Raw genomic sequence first — 14,972 nt, 5'->3', positions numbered from 1 at the left:
ATCACACTCCATTTTCAAACAAGAAATTCGCATCACAATTTTGTGTGGTTAGAGAGTTTACTAGACAACTTTACACTTGTGTTTTGTTATCTTAACATAGTAATGTGATAGAGACAAAACTCTTATAGGCCATTAAGGGAAGTTCAATTTTCTCGAGTTGCGTATAGATTTATACTTTCTTTTCATGTTCTGTTTAGTTTTTTTCGGTACATAATCTTTTTTTTGGCACTTACTTTCTGTCTAGTTTAATACTATTATTGTTTGATCGTTAATATCTTAAATGTGGATTGCACATTATTTATTGATCTCAATTCTCAACTAAGCATAGCCCAGTTATCATCATGAAGCATGTTGCAGTAAGTTAAGTGAAGCAAAACAAAAATAGTATAAATAGTAGTAATCAATTGAGAAGAGGGAGGGGGCGAAAATCAGAAATCAAAAGAGGGGCGATTCAATAGCATTGAGCAATTGGGTAATTTTTCTTCATCTTATTCTTCATTGTTTCTCATACATGCTTGCCATTTCTTCTTTGTGCATTATAATAACATTAATAGCTGAGAAATAAGAAGGAAAGATGAGAATAAAAAGAGTCAAATATGAATAGAGAAATCATACCATCACCCAGCCATTGAAACCACGGTCTAATTAAATCAAGCCATGCGAATCCCCATTGGGCCGAACCACCACCATGGGCCACACTAAAGCCCAATAAACCAACTGAAAAAAAAAATAATGTTTAGAATCAAATCTGAAATGTAAATCATTATTCTCTCTCTACATAATTTTTTTAATAAAGAAAGAAAAGATTACAAAAAATAGTTGTAGATTAAACCTAAAACTTCATGCTTTTAACTAGGTTAATCCTAGTGATCTTCTCTCTCTTCACATCTAACAAAAGCAACATAGTATTTTTTTTAATGTGATTCTTCCTTGAATGTGGATTGTAAATGTAAATCCAAAAAGTCCTTAATCACAATGATAACCTTATTCTTTCTCTTACAGAAAGTATTCCTGTTCAAATAGTGATCTTGAAAAGAAATGTCAAAAAAAATTCATTCATTAATTTTTTTTTTTATAATGTACCTTTGTTAAATCTATTAATAATATAAAGGGAATAAGTTATGCTTTTCCGCCAAAACTTTCCTCAACATATTTCTATATACAAGTTTAATAAATTAAAATTAAAATTCTATTGTTTACATAATTATATAATAGAATAATCTATTATTATAAGAAACTGTAACAATATAATAAAATATTCATCACATTAATTTTAAATTATTACATTTTAAAAAAATTAATTATAAAGTTTACATAAAAATAATTATATGTTAAAAATAATGAATATTAGCAGAAAAAATACAACATATTAATATAGTGAACAATTTCTACAACAATTTTCTCTCTCTAAAATATCATAAATAGTAATTATAAAATTATTATTTATTATATTAATATAAGAAATATAATTAAATATAATTTTATATAAAAAAATATTAATATTTTTATATAAATATTTTTAAGTAAAATATTCAAAATTTCTAACTCTGAAAATTTTTATCTAAAATAATATTCTTATAAAATAAAAATAATAATACATTAGTATCGTAAACTATAACATTTTAAAACATTAATTACATTAATTTTAACTTATTACAATTTTAAAGTAAAAATAATTATAAATTTACATAAAAAGTAATTATTAACAATAATCATAATTATACACTAAAAATAATAAATATTAGTAAAAAAATAACACATTAATAACACGAACAACTTCTATAATAATTCTTTTTAAAATATTAAAAAAGTAATTATAAATTTTATTATTATTAATATATTACTATTAAAAAAATACACTTTAGAAGGAAAAGTTATATTAATTAATTAAATTGATATCAAGATATATATCATTAACCCTTTCAAATACTAATATTTCCTTCAAATATATACTATAATGTTATTTACAAGGAACCTTTCAATAATTTGTAAACAATTAGTATATATTTATTTTTTAATATTATTATTGATTCATTATTAATATTATTATACTTTATATTTATTATTGTTATCGGTTTTCATTTATAAAATTAATTAAATATAATTTCATCTAATTTGGTATGAAATGTGCTAACGTGTATTAATGTTTTTCTTAATCATAAATATACTTTACTATGAATCTTAAAACCAACGATAACTACTAATGAATACTTTCTTCTTGTGACCGAATTCCAAGGGCTTTTGTTTGTTTATAATTGTTGTTATAATACAGTTACTTTTGTAAATGACAAATTATTAATGCCAAATTAAATATAAATTAGAAAGATTAAATAAAGTATAGGATTCAAAGCGATTAATTAAGACTTATTTGGGGCTAGCTATCTCACCCTTTGAGGTGCCTCTAACATAGCGAGGAGATTAGTTACTGCTGTCGGCGGTTGATACTCCAGGGACGAACCAAAAAAAAAATCAAAACTTATTTCCTATTAATTCTATCAACACACTGGTTTCACGTGTTGATTACAAAAAAAAAATATTAATTATTTTGAGATGAGACTCCACTTAGTCTTGATAGCGATAGAATTATTAATCTTTTAGAGATGCCATCATTCCATTGCCTAGCACTCTTTTTGGACACTTTAGCTCCTCCACTCTTTTCAAAAGAAAAGTAAAAAAAAATAAAAATTTAAGAGTTAATTATCTATACACTGTCAGAGTAAACTTTTTTATACTGACAACCAATCATATCTTTTAAATTATTTTATTTTATTTTTATTTCATTAAATAACGATATTATTAAAAAATATAATTGATTGTCCGTGTAAAAAAATTATACACTAACAGTGTGTAAGTGATTAATTCAAAAATTAATCCTGAACAATTGAAATCATTTTTTTAAAGTTAATTATAACGTGAATTATTTAAATAATTAGGTGATCTTAGTTTTTTATTACACCAAAAGATACCCATGAATAAAGATTATTTTTCATCGAACAAAGATTAAAAAATAAACTTTTTACAGGGATTTTTCTTTTCAAGGAAATAATTATAAATATTAAATGGAGCAGTTAACCAGCAAGTTAATAACTGCAACAGAATAGTATCCTCCCAATTAACGGATATTTAAATAAGTTTAAAAACACTTTTAAGAATTTATATATTTATTTTTAATAAAAAAATTTCAAAAATGCTAGATATTCAATTCACTTCCAACTTCTCTCTCTGTTCACTTCTTGATAATTGCAAGCAACACTTTGCGGAAGGAGAAAGACCATGTCCTCAGTTTCTGTATTTTTGATCTTTTATTTGCTTTTAATTTTAATATAGCTTTTTATTTTTATTTATCAATAATAACAAATCAATTATTTAGAAAAAAAACAATTGCACAAGAATAATGGAAAGTAATTGAAAGTGGTTGAACAACCAAATTAAAAATTCAAAAACTCATGTTGACTAATTCCAAATAGATCAAAGGAGTATGAACACATTTTGTGTCACCTCTATGAAAGAAATATTATATATTCAAATGCAAGAAAAATGCGGCATATGTCCTTTTCATATTTGACATTAAAATATTTCACATCAGAAATGACAAACACATCAGCTTTGTAGTTGCAGACAACCCAGCTTGGGAATTTCTTATCCTTTACATCAGCACGTATCCACAAAATTTATCAAAGTGGCAATATAATATTTTATATTATTTTTATTGAAAAATATAATAACTTTTTGAAAAATATATTTTTTGAAAAAATTTAAAATACCTTTTTTTATAGATTATAATTTCTTTTATAAATAAAGTGATAATTTTTCTTTCTTTTTCTTTTTGTCTGATATTATCTTGTCTCATTTTGTATTCTTTTGTAATTTATTTAATATTAGAGGAATAAAATTATAAAAATTAATAGGTAAAAATAATAAAATTACTAATTTGTTTTTTCAGTGTTTTTTAAATTTCTACACTCATTTAAAATAAAAATATTTTATGAGTGCAATGTCTCTTTTTTTTTTATAAGAGTAAATTTATTTTTATTAAATATGCTTAAGTTAAAGAAAAATTGTGTGACAATTACTCTCATTTCTCTTAATGTGGATCCTCTCCTACTAGTATATTATATACATATACAAGATCAAAGGGTTAAAAACTAAAATAAAAATAAAAAAAACCTATATTAATAAACTAAATTATAATATTTTTAATGAGTAAAAAAGTAACAAATCTTTTAGTCAAAAAATATAATATATTATAATAATAAAAAATAAGGAAGCATCTACTTATTTCAATAATAAGTTTTGATAGACTTCTTCTACTTAATCACTCATGTTTTACATCATGTTTCTATGATCTAATCATTCAACTAAAAGTCCTTAATGTATAAAATAAATTTATAATTTTTTAAAAAATGGAAAGTTTTTTATACTTTAATTTATTAATTTAAATTGACAGATAATCATAAAAAATATTTTATTTTTTAATTTAAATTTATCTAATAAAGTATTATATAATTTTTAATTTTTTAAAATTTATAAATTTAATTTATATATTAAGAGTTTTTAATTTAATAATTAAATTTTTAAAAAGTTTAATATAAAATATTAGTTATTAAGTGTAGTAAGTTTATCAAGACTTACTCATAAAATAAGTGAATCTCTCTTCATAAATTTTTTTTTTTACCAAGTGAAAGTAATTAAAAATTAAAATAAAATATTAATATATTTTATTATATTAAATATGATAAAATAATTAAAATATAATTAATAGTATATATTTTTTAAAAAAATTAATATTTTATATAAAAAAGAGAAATAGTAGAATTTTAGTGGAAGCAATTGTCCCCACTTGTTCAAACACGGATCGTCTGCTTTACATGCATAGAAACATTTGTCATCTTCATACTTTACTATTTTCTATTATAAGATATACATAAATGACAGCCATAACAAGTTTTCATTTCAATAAGGTGCGCATCAACATCATACTTGAAAGTTGAAACTGAAGATGGGAGAAGCTAAAGAAAGGTGTCCTTTGCATCCTTGCTTTTTGTTGAACTCAAATCTTACATTTTTTGAATCCCTTTATCCTTTGAGTTTGTCAGGTATGCAGTTGTGACTGGAGCAAATAAAGGGATTGGATTGGAGATAGTTAGGCAATTAGCTTCAGCTGGGATCAAGGTGGTTCTCACAGCAAGAAATGAAAAGAGGGGTCTTCAAGCACTAGAGACACTCAAAGATTCAGGTCTCTCTGACTTTGTAATATTTCATCAGGTGGATGTGGCTGATGCTTCAAGTGTAGCTTCTCTGGCAGAATTTGTCAAATCCAAATTTGGGAAACTTGATATTCTGGTAACATGCAACTCTCATACTCCTCTACTTTTTTTTTTTCTTCTGTATTTTGGTTGTAAATGAAAGTTTGTCACAACAATCCTCTTTGTCTGCATGTTTGAGCTTCAGTTAAAAAAATGAAAGAAGGCACACATTTTTACAATTAATTTTCGGTGTTCATTTTTACTCTTCTCTCGATTTCCATTGAATGTTTGTGTCTTCATCTTGCTGCAGCTGTTAGTCATTGTTAGAATGTTAGTGGTGTGATTCTGCATGCATGCCTCTTGTTGATAGCCATTGTTAATAGAGTTTGAATATTTCTTGGACCACTACTATGGTCTTGTCTCCACACTGTAGTCTTCTGCATGTGTTTGTTCATTCACCATTCCATGTTTAAGAAAATGGGAACTTTTTGTTTATTTTATTGCTTGGAAGGATTCTGGTAAAGGGTGTTTTGTCGAACATAAATTGTTCAGTTCTGTTAGTGTGTGAATTAAACATTGCTTTTAATTATGCTTTTAAGATAGAAGCCTCACTGGGGGGTTAAAACGAGGTTCAGAATTTTATTTACCTGAAATGCAATTTTGCATGTTAAGAATGATTCAGACATTTCTTTTTTGTAACTTTTTCTTTATTTCGGGTTAACTGTCTTCATTATGTGATGACTATGCTTCTTGCTTATTGTATTCGGTTAATATTTGGCATTAAGTAAGCTTCAGTTACCATTAAATTAATCATTTTGACAGATTTCCTTTATATCTAGTTATTGAGTAATGATAAATTTTCTTCATTCCTTTGTAGGGAATCTCATGACCTCTCATTTTGATGTTTGCACATATCATTTAAGAAAATTTGTACATTGCAGATTAACAATGCAGGGATTGGTGGAGTTGTAATCAAAGACAATGATTTAATTAGTAATGTCATCATAAATCGTGGGGTAAGTATATCTAGGCCTGTTCTTAAATGTAGTAAATAGATGTGGAAAGTTTCAGTGTACATAAGGGACCCAAGTTTGCTACTTTTCTAGACCATTTGAAATTGCAACGAGAGAAAAACCTTACGAAAGGTACCTAAGTTTGCTACTTTTCTAGGCCATCTGAAATTATGTTATCAAAACTTTATGGGCTATAGATATGACCACAGTATAAAGACTAGAAAATCTTCATCTTGGAACTAGCTTTTGCTGTTTAGTTTGGCCCAACTCAAATTCAAGATGGTATCAAACCATTTCAAAAATGTTTTTAGTGTAAAACTGAATTATCATGGTTGTTAGAAAAGTTATAAATTTTCTATTTTGGTTCAGGGGTTATTGTTAGGGGTTTGAAAAGCTTATGTGATTTAGTATTGTCATTATTTTTCAGGTAATAACAGAAGATGATGGGTCAAAGGCAGTGACTCAAACATATGAGTTAGCTAAAGAGTGCTTGCAAATAAATTACTATGGTGCTAAACTAACTGTAGAATCCCTAATGCCCCTCCTTCAATTATCTGATTCACCAAGAATTGTGAATGTATCATCCACTCTGGGGCAGTTAGAGGTAGGTTATTACTTCTTGCACCAATAAATTCTTAATGTCTTGCTTAAAATCTGACTGAAAAGAGTGAATGAAGATATCTTTGTTCATTACTGTTTCTCATCTCCTTAATTTGCATGAGGTCTTATTGCTTAATCATGTCAAATTCAGAGTTTCCCAAAAGGATCATGGGCCAGTGGAGTCTTGAGTGATGTTGATAACCTTAGTGAAGAGAAAGTGGATGAAGTATTGAACAAGTTTCTAAGAGATTTCCAAGAAGGTTCAATAGAAAGCAAAGGATGGCCTAGGTATCTTGCTGCCTATATTGCCTCGAAAGCTGCAATGAATGGCTATACTAGAATCCTTGCTAAGAAACATCCTTCATTTTGCATCAATAGTGTTTGCCCTGGTTATGTCAAAACAGATATAACTGCAAACACTGGCATCTTAACAGTTGAAGAAGGTGCTGCTAGTCCTGTGAGGCTAGCATTGCTTCCTAATGGTAGTCCATCTGGCCTCTTCTATTACCGGACTGACGTGGCTTCCTTTTGATTTGTAATATGCAATTTTATGGTTTGAGAACAAACTACATTTATCTTGCTTTTCAATTTATGATTCTACATTGCACACCATGTTTATTGAACCTATTTTGAGCACATGATATCTTGTTGTACTGGTATCATATCATATCATTACCATGTTGTCAATTTACGATTCTAATTATATATGTTGATGTCATTGACAATGCCCTATGTAAAGGAGAAAATAAGTTGGATGAAATAAAACTTTGCTTAAATAGACATGACTTATTTAAAAAATTCAAAGCCCAAACGTGACTTTTTTTAAAGTGTCACATTTAAGATCAATTAAAAAGTTTAATAAAATAATTTTTTTTAATACTATCGTTTTTATATTAAATTTTTAGAATATATTAAAATCATGTATTTTAAATATTTTTATGTGTTAAGCATATTTACTTGTCAAACTTTTTTTAATGTTTGATTTGGTCATTTTGAAAGTATGTTTTTTTTTTTTTTTCCCATTAACTTGCATAAAAGCCTACTTCATATATTTAATTTTTAGAGATACGTTCCACATATTTTTAAGTAGGTTAACAGACTGAGAGGTCAATATGAAAAAAAAAAAAAAAACCTCCATATAAAATAAACTATAAACTATGAAAACTAAAATGCTGCTTCTTAAGACATGTGATGAGCAGAAATAGGTAGTTATACTTTATATTTATAAAATTCAAATATACTTTATTTATATGATATAAAATATTTTAAAAGTCTAATATAGCTTTATCGTAACACATTTTAAAGTTCATTTTGTAGTAAGACACACACACACATATATATATATATATATATTACAATAATAGGTATAACTTTATCTTTCAATAAGTTGATTTATGCATGTCAATATGCTTAACACATAAAAATATTAAAATACATGATTTTAATATATTCTAAAAATTTAATATAAAAACGATAGTATTAAAAAAAATTATTTTATTAAACTTTTTAATTGATCTTAAATGTGACACTTTATAATCAAATAAATAGACTTCTCCCCAAAAATAAACTCAATTTAGTTTATTTCCTAAATAAGTTTAGCCTAACTTGATAAGGAATGATCGTTACTAAAAAAAAATTGAGTTATCTTCCAAATTTTAACGACAAATATTTATTTTTGTCCCCCATTTTTAATGTTTCTCTTATCTCCCTCCCTCCACTTTTATTTTGGAATCCATTAGCCTTAAAGCCACGTGCGTTATTTATGTAGGAGAATTTTATTTTTTTTAAAATACACTTTTGACTTTTTATAATATCAAATCTGCAATTTTAATATTTCTATTTTTATTTTTGCAATTTAGTCTATCAATTTTATAAAATTTACAAATTTAATCCCTCATTAAATGTTCACTCATTAAATGTTAAAATTATAATGTTAGTCATGACATGAAATTAAATATATGACATAATAATTAATATTTAATAATATTTAAATTAAATTTTATTTTTAATTCTCATATTTATCATATAAAAGTGGTTAAATGAGATAAAAATAAAAATTAAAAGTGTACTATAATTTAAATATTAATTATCTTGATATTTAGCTAACGTTAGATTGTGACAAATGTTATAATTTTATCAATTAACAAATGAACATATAATAAGAAAATCAAAATTGTGAATCTTATTAAATTAAAAGATTAAAATGTAAAAAGAATTAAGAAACTAAATTATGGATTTGATATTATATAGATAATAAAAATACAATTTACTTTTTTTTCTTCCTAATATTCATAGGACTCTTAACCCCACAACCAAGTAAGAACGTCCAAGAACAAAAGAAAATTATAATAATTACAAAGATTATAATTATATTAAATTATTAGGGTTAACATCGTGATAAAAGTTAATGTAATATAAATATAGTCTTAAATTCAAATTCTAACATTGTGATTATAATTCTTATAGATAATAATAAAATATTATAGTTTATTTGTGCTTAAATATTGGACTACACTCACACGGATCACCACAGTCAAGGAGAAACTATTCCTCTGTTGCTGAACTATAATTTAGTATTATTAGAACTAGACTCATCCATTTGGATTGGTTAGTTACCAGTGACATTTATTTACTAGTCAAATAACAATATGTGTGTGATCCAGTAATTGCATTGGTTCAGTGGCACTAGTCCGATCGGTTTTCAGATTTCACCGGTTTAATCTGATTTTAGACCGCTTTAATAATGTCATTACCAATTAATGACACATCCAATCCTATCATTGACACCTTCGGTTCCCGGTCAGAGCCAGCTTTAGTAACACTCTTTTGATCTCTTATTTGTTTCAACTATAACTTTATTAAGAATAACAAATTATATTTTTTAAATAAAAAAAATGGAACCACGGCTACTACTATATATATGAATACATTTTTCACCTCTATAAAGTAACATAATAAAATTTTAAATATGATGTATTGAAATGCAAGAAAAATGCAGCATTTTTTTCTTTTCACATTTTTAAAAGATATACATAATTGTCAACCATAACAGGTTTGCATTGCAATAAGGCGCACGTCACATGTAAGAGTTGAAAGTGAAGATTGGAGAAGCCATAGAAAGGTGTCCTTGGCATCCTTGTTTTTTTGTTTACGACTCCCAATTTCCAATTCTGTTGTTTTAACTCAAATCTTACATTTTCTAAACCCCTTTAACTTTTGAGTTTGTCAGGTATGCAGTTGAGACAGGAGCAAATAAAGGGATTGGATTAGAGATAGTTAGGCAACTAGCTTCAGGTGGGATCAAAGTGGTGCTCACAGCAAGAAATGAAGAGAGGGGTCTCCAAGCACTGCAAACACTCAAAGACTCTGCTCTCTCTGACTTAGTTCTGTTTCATCAACTGGATGTGGCTGATGCTAAGTGTAGCTTCTCTCGCAGATTTTATAAAATCCAAATTTGGAAAACTTGATATTCTGGTAACATATGCAATTAACTTTCATACTCCTCTCTTTTTATGTTTCATTGTGAATGATAATTTGTCATAGCAATCATTCAAGTCTGCATGCTTGAGCTTCGGTTACAAAAAATGAAAGGAGACACTCATTGTTAGTCTGCTCAATCATCTTGTTATTCATTGTTAGAATAATAGAATGTTACTATGTTAGTTGTGTGAGTCTGCATGCATATTTCTTCTTGTTGGTCATTTTTATTAGACTGAATATTAATAGGACTTCCTCATAGTAATTCCTGTTTCAGAATGTCCACGATGGTCTCATCTTCACACTGTAGTTTTCTGTCTTTGTTTATCATTCGTCATTTCATGTTTAAGAAAGTGGAAACTTTTGGTTTGCTTAGTATTGAATTTTCATAAGACAAGAAGACTAATCATGTTTCATTGCTTGGAAGGTTTAACATTCTGTGCTAGTTAATTTTTTGGTGCAGGAAAAGTATTTCATCAGATAGAAATTGTTTAGCGCCGTTGAATACTTAAATTGTTTAGTTACTCTTTACTTTAGTGACGATAATTGATAAGGGATTTTTGTTCGATAGAAATTGTTCAGAGCTGTTGGTGTGTGAATTAAACATTGATTTTACTGATACTTTTAAGATATAAGCATAACTAGGGATTAAAACGAGGATCAGAATTTCATTTCTGGCATTCTGCATGTTAAGAATGTTTTAGACCATTTTTTCTTTTTTTACTTTTCTTTATTTGTTGTAAGCTTTCTCCATTATCTGATGACTATGCTTCTTGCTTCCTGTATTCTGTGAACATTTTGATATTAATTAAGCTTCAGTGCCCATAATAAGCATGATCCTTTATAATGCACTGAAATTGGATTGTTAAAACTTTATGTTGAGATACCCCTTAACAAATATTAAACCTTATCTAGATGGTATCAAAGAATTTCAACAATGTTTTATATAATTAATTAGATGTATCCTAACTTGTTATGCTTATCTTTTAACTGTTAAGGATTTTGAAGTTGGCTCTTCTTTTGCAATGTTAATGACATGGTAGAAATCTGGAAGTTGTGATTGTTTCATTTTGGGGCATGGGATATATTGTTAGGTGTTTGAAAAACTTGTGTGATAGAGTATTCTGTCATTATTTTTCAGGCAATGCCAGAAGATGATAGGACAAAGACAATTATTCAAACATATGAGTTAGCTGAAGAATGCTTACAAATAAATTACTATGGAGCCAAAATAACTGTAGAATCTCCTATGCCCCTTCTACAGTTATCTGATTCACCAAGAATTGTGAATGTGTCAGCCACTTTGGGGCAGTTAGAGGTAGGCGATTACTTTTTGCGTCAATAAATTCTTATGTTTTTGCATATAATCTGACTGTCAAGAGTAAATGAAGATTAATCTTGAAATTCTGGTGTTTAAATAACTAACAGTGTGTGTTATTGCTCTTATTGACTTAAAATGTTAGCCTATGAAACACAGTCGCACACCTAACATAACACATCCATCGACATAGCTAATGTTTAAACAAGACATAACATATAGAGATACTTAAATGAAATGAAATAACAGCAACATAACAAAAAATAAATCTAATCAATAATTGTTAACGATACGAGAGGAATAAACTCTTAGAGAGAAACTTCACCAATGAATCATGAACTAACCAACAAGTGAATTTGACATCACATCTTGACTCAAAATTTCAAGACATCAAAATTATAAGTCCTTGTTACTTATGTTGTTCAACATGTATACTCATCTTTATCTAATATGATAACTTTTATTCACACTACACCAACAATAATCAATATTTACATATTCTTGTATATTTATATTTTTTTTTATGATAATGAGTCTAATGAAAAAATATTAGGAGCATTACTTACATAACAAATGAACTTTATTTCTTTACCACTAGATGGATAGATATGTATACTAAAATTGAAGCAAATGTTATTTGTAGCAGTAAGAAATAAGCTTGGTGATGGAATCATACTTGGGAATGCAAGAGGTGACACACTCAAAGATCCAAGAGGAGTGGGCTAAATATGGAAGATTGGGTCCGTCAAGGCCCAATGGGCCCTATGGGTTTGGAAGGCCCAAACCAAGTTTCAACATGGCCTAATCTTGATATGAACATTCTTATTATAATTTTGTTAGCATAGTTTGAATATATTTTGGTCTTGTATTTTGGACCACATAAAGTAGTATTTTAGGTTTTAGGCTTGTTGGGCCTAGTTTTGGGCTTTATGGGCCTTTGGGTTTTTGGTACCCAATATTGGGCTCATTTTCATTCTTGTAATTTTTCCTTTCCATTGTATTTGTTTGACCAATGTAATTAGGTCATTAGAATAGGAACATACAAGGAATACTAAAGTATGCTAATTAGGTTAAATTAGGTTTAATTTGGAAGTTATTTAAGTTACATTTGAGTCACATGTTTAGCACCATGGGTGGCTGAACATGTGCCACTCAAATTAACCCTAAATCACTCTCAAATCAAACCTAAATGCACCTTGGTACCTAAATTTTCGGACTTACACATGTGCACCAAAGTTTGAATTCAAATTTCAAATTTGAATTCAAACTTTAGGCGCCAATTTGTGAGCATTAAGTTTAGGCGCCTAAGTGTCATATTTTCGGTGCATACTTAAGTCTTTCCTTCATACTTTGTATTCACTTTGAATCATTTATGAAATTTGTGAGCCATAGTGCCGAGTTTCTCTCTCAAAGTCTCTTAGAGTTCATCTTCAAAAATCCTTAGGAATTCACCTAATTTCCTTCTCTTTGAAGTGTGCTCTCCCTTGATGCTTGAACTCGGATGCTTCCCTCCTAGTTCTAGGTTGATTTCATCCGTGATTCCTCTAGTTTGCAAGTGTTCTTGAGTTGAAGAGTCAAGTCTCCATTGAAGAAGATCCGGTCTAAGCAAAACCGTGGAGAAGAACCTCCATTCACTTCTCCTAGTTTTGCTATCATTTTTGGTATCAAGAGCAAGGTCTTCAAGGAGATAAGTTCTTCATCTTTTTGTGTATCCGTGCTTTTGTTCTTGTGTATTTCCTTGTCTTGTTTGAGTTTCTTTTCAGATCTATACGCTTTGATTCACTTTTTATTCCATAGATCCATTGGTTGATTGTTTTTGAATTTTCTTCCACAATCAACATGTTTAGGACCTATTAGCTTGTGCTTGTTTTTGATTTTCTTTGAGTCTCTCCATTTCTTGTATGTGTCCATGATTGGACTTCATGCATTGCATTAGATTTTGGTTTTTAATCCATGTTTTGTCTTAGTGTGTTTGTGTAGTCTTTAAATGTCTTAAAATTCCTTGAATAACATTGTTGACCTAATTTTCTTTTAGTACTTTGTTCATTGTTGCTTACGATTTTTGTTTTCTCTTTGTGCCTACCTATATGTGCTTTTTCTTTTACCTTATTGTGTTCATGATTTGCTATTAGTCCTAGCAAGTTTCCTTAGAGTTAGGTTTCCATTGTGTTCTTAAAGTTTTCAAATCACCTTTCCATTGAAAAATCTTATAAAAATTTTGTGATTCAAAATTTCAAGTACTTCTAGTGCATTATCTTTGGATTCAATTTTAAAAAAAATATATATATACATTAAGGCTGGAAAAACAGAGTGAAAAAAGAGCCTAAATTGTTCAAAAGTTCAAAAGAAAAGAGTTCAAAAGGAATCCAAATCAAAAACCTAAAGACTAGTGCACTAGTTTCTCAAGATTACTTGAATTTTGACCTAAATTTTGGCTAACTTGTAATTTCGGTTTCTATAGCTTGGAATCTTAGAAAAATTTGAAATAAAAGGCAAAAACACTCTCTGGAATCTTAATTTGATACTGGAAAAAGAAAGAATAAAAATAGTTAAAGCATTTTAAATAGAAAAAGCCGAGAGGTGTGCATTGGTGAAAAATCACTTGATTCATTGTTCTTGTTTTGACTACCATTTGTTCAATACTTATCCAATTGCTTTCAATTTTTTTGTTTTGTTCATCTACTCTAGTACCTATCTAGGAACCTTCCTAACTGAGTGCTAGCTTTATTTGGAGTCTTAATTTTCAGTTTTAGTTGTTGAACCTCTTTGTATCTTGTCATATACATCAATTACTCTTTACTTTTGGTATAAGCTTTCCAAATTGTGCTTCTATTGCTTGTCTAGTTTTCTTTCAATAATTTTCCTGTGCTGGAAGTGGCCTTAAATCCTTGTTCAAGGATCAAGCATTGCTCAACAAAGAGTAGGAAAATTTTGGACACTACAATCACCAAATTTGACCCAATTTTGTGACCAAAATCCTCCTAAACTTCCTTCACTTGAGTGACCAATTCCTTCACCTTGTGAGGCAGCCACATTAACCTCTTTGTTGTGTTTTCTTTTGCAGGTCCAGGAGCATCATATTGAAGGATTAGTGGCGGATTAAACACTTGAATAAGTGTTGGAAAAACTTGAACATCAATCCGTCACTAATTGGTTGCCAAAACCGCCACTTTATTGCTTTCCTAGACTAGTTTACATTTTTGCCAAATCTTTTGTATTTTAAACCAATTTGTAAAGCTTGGAGGGAGTATTAAGAAGCTGTTCAGGTATATCTAAATCCTTGTTAGCATCCTCACGTGTAGTGCTAGTGGAAGTGGC

General features: G+C 28.2%; 1 protein-coding gene and 1 long non-coding RNA gene across 2 annotated transcripts; both read left to right on the top strand.

Annotated features, from left to right (window-relative positions):
• Positions 1-4,860: 4,860 nt before the first annotated feature.
• On the top strand, positions 4,861-7,577 carry LOC109803680 ((+)-neomenthol dehydrogenase). Its single transcript, XM_029271925.2, has 5 exons — positions 4,861-5,019; positions 5,097-5,343; positions 6,188-6,262; positions 6,687-6,863; positions 7,011-7,577. The coding sequence occupies exons 1-5, from the start codon at positions 5,000-5,002 to the stop codon at positions 7,389-7,391; spliced, it is 900 nt and encodes a 299-aa protein (XP_029127758.1). The 5' UTR covers positions 4,861-4,999; the 3' UTR covers positions 7,392-7,577.
• A 2,348-nt stretch (positions 7,578-9,925) lies between these two features.
• LOC109802513 (uncharacterized) lies at positions 9,926-14,606 on the top strand. Its single transcript, XR_014432082.1, has 3 exons — positions 9,926-10,333; positions 11,478-11,654; positions 12,301-14,606. It is a non-coding gene; the product is annotated as an uncharacterized LOC109802513 (long non-coding RNA).
• Positions 14,607-14,972: the final 366 nt, after the last annotated feature.

The sequence above is a fragment of the Cajanus cajan genome, chromosome 3 (assembly GCF_000230855.2).
Source record: "Cajanus cajan strain Asha chromosome 3, NIPB_CcT2T_4, whole genome shotgun sequence".
NCBI lineage: Eukaryota > Viridiplantae > Streptophyta > Magnoliopsida > Fabales > Fabaceae > Cajanus > Cajanus cajan.
Note: the sequence above shows the minus strand (reverse complement) of the source record. Positions and strands in the feature narration are given on the sequence as shown.

Bases quoted from the DNA above. Each gene is read 5' to 3' on its own strand.
- LOC109803680 (XM_029271925.2), top strand. From the start codon at position 5,000: ATGGGAGAAGCTAAAGAAAG. The intron at 5,020-5,096 runs GTGTCCTTTGCA...TGAGTTTGTCAG, and splicing joins ATGGGAGAAGCTAAAGAAAG to GTATGCAGTTGTGACTGGAG. The intron at 6,864-7,010 runs GTAGGTTATTAC...TGTCAAATTCAG, and splicing joins CCACTCTGGGGCAGTTAGAG to AGTTTCCCAAAAGGATCATG.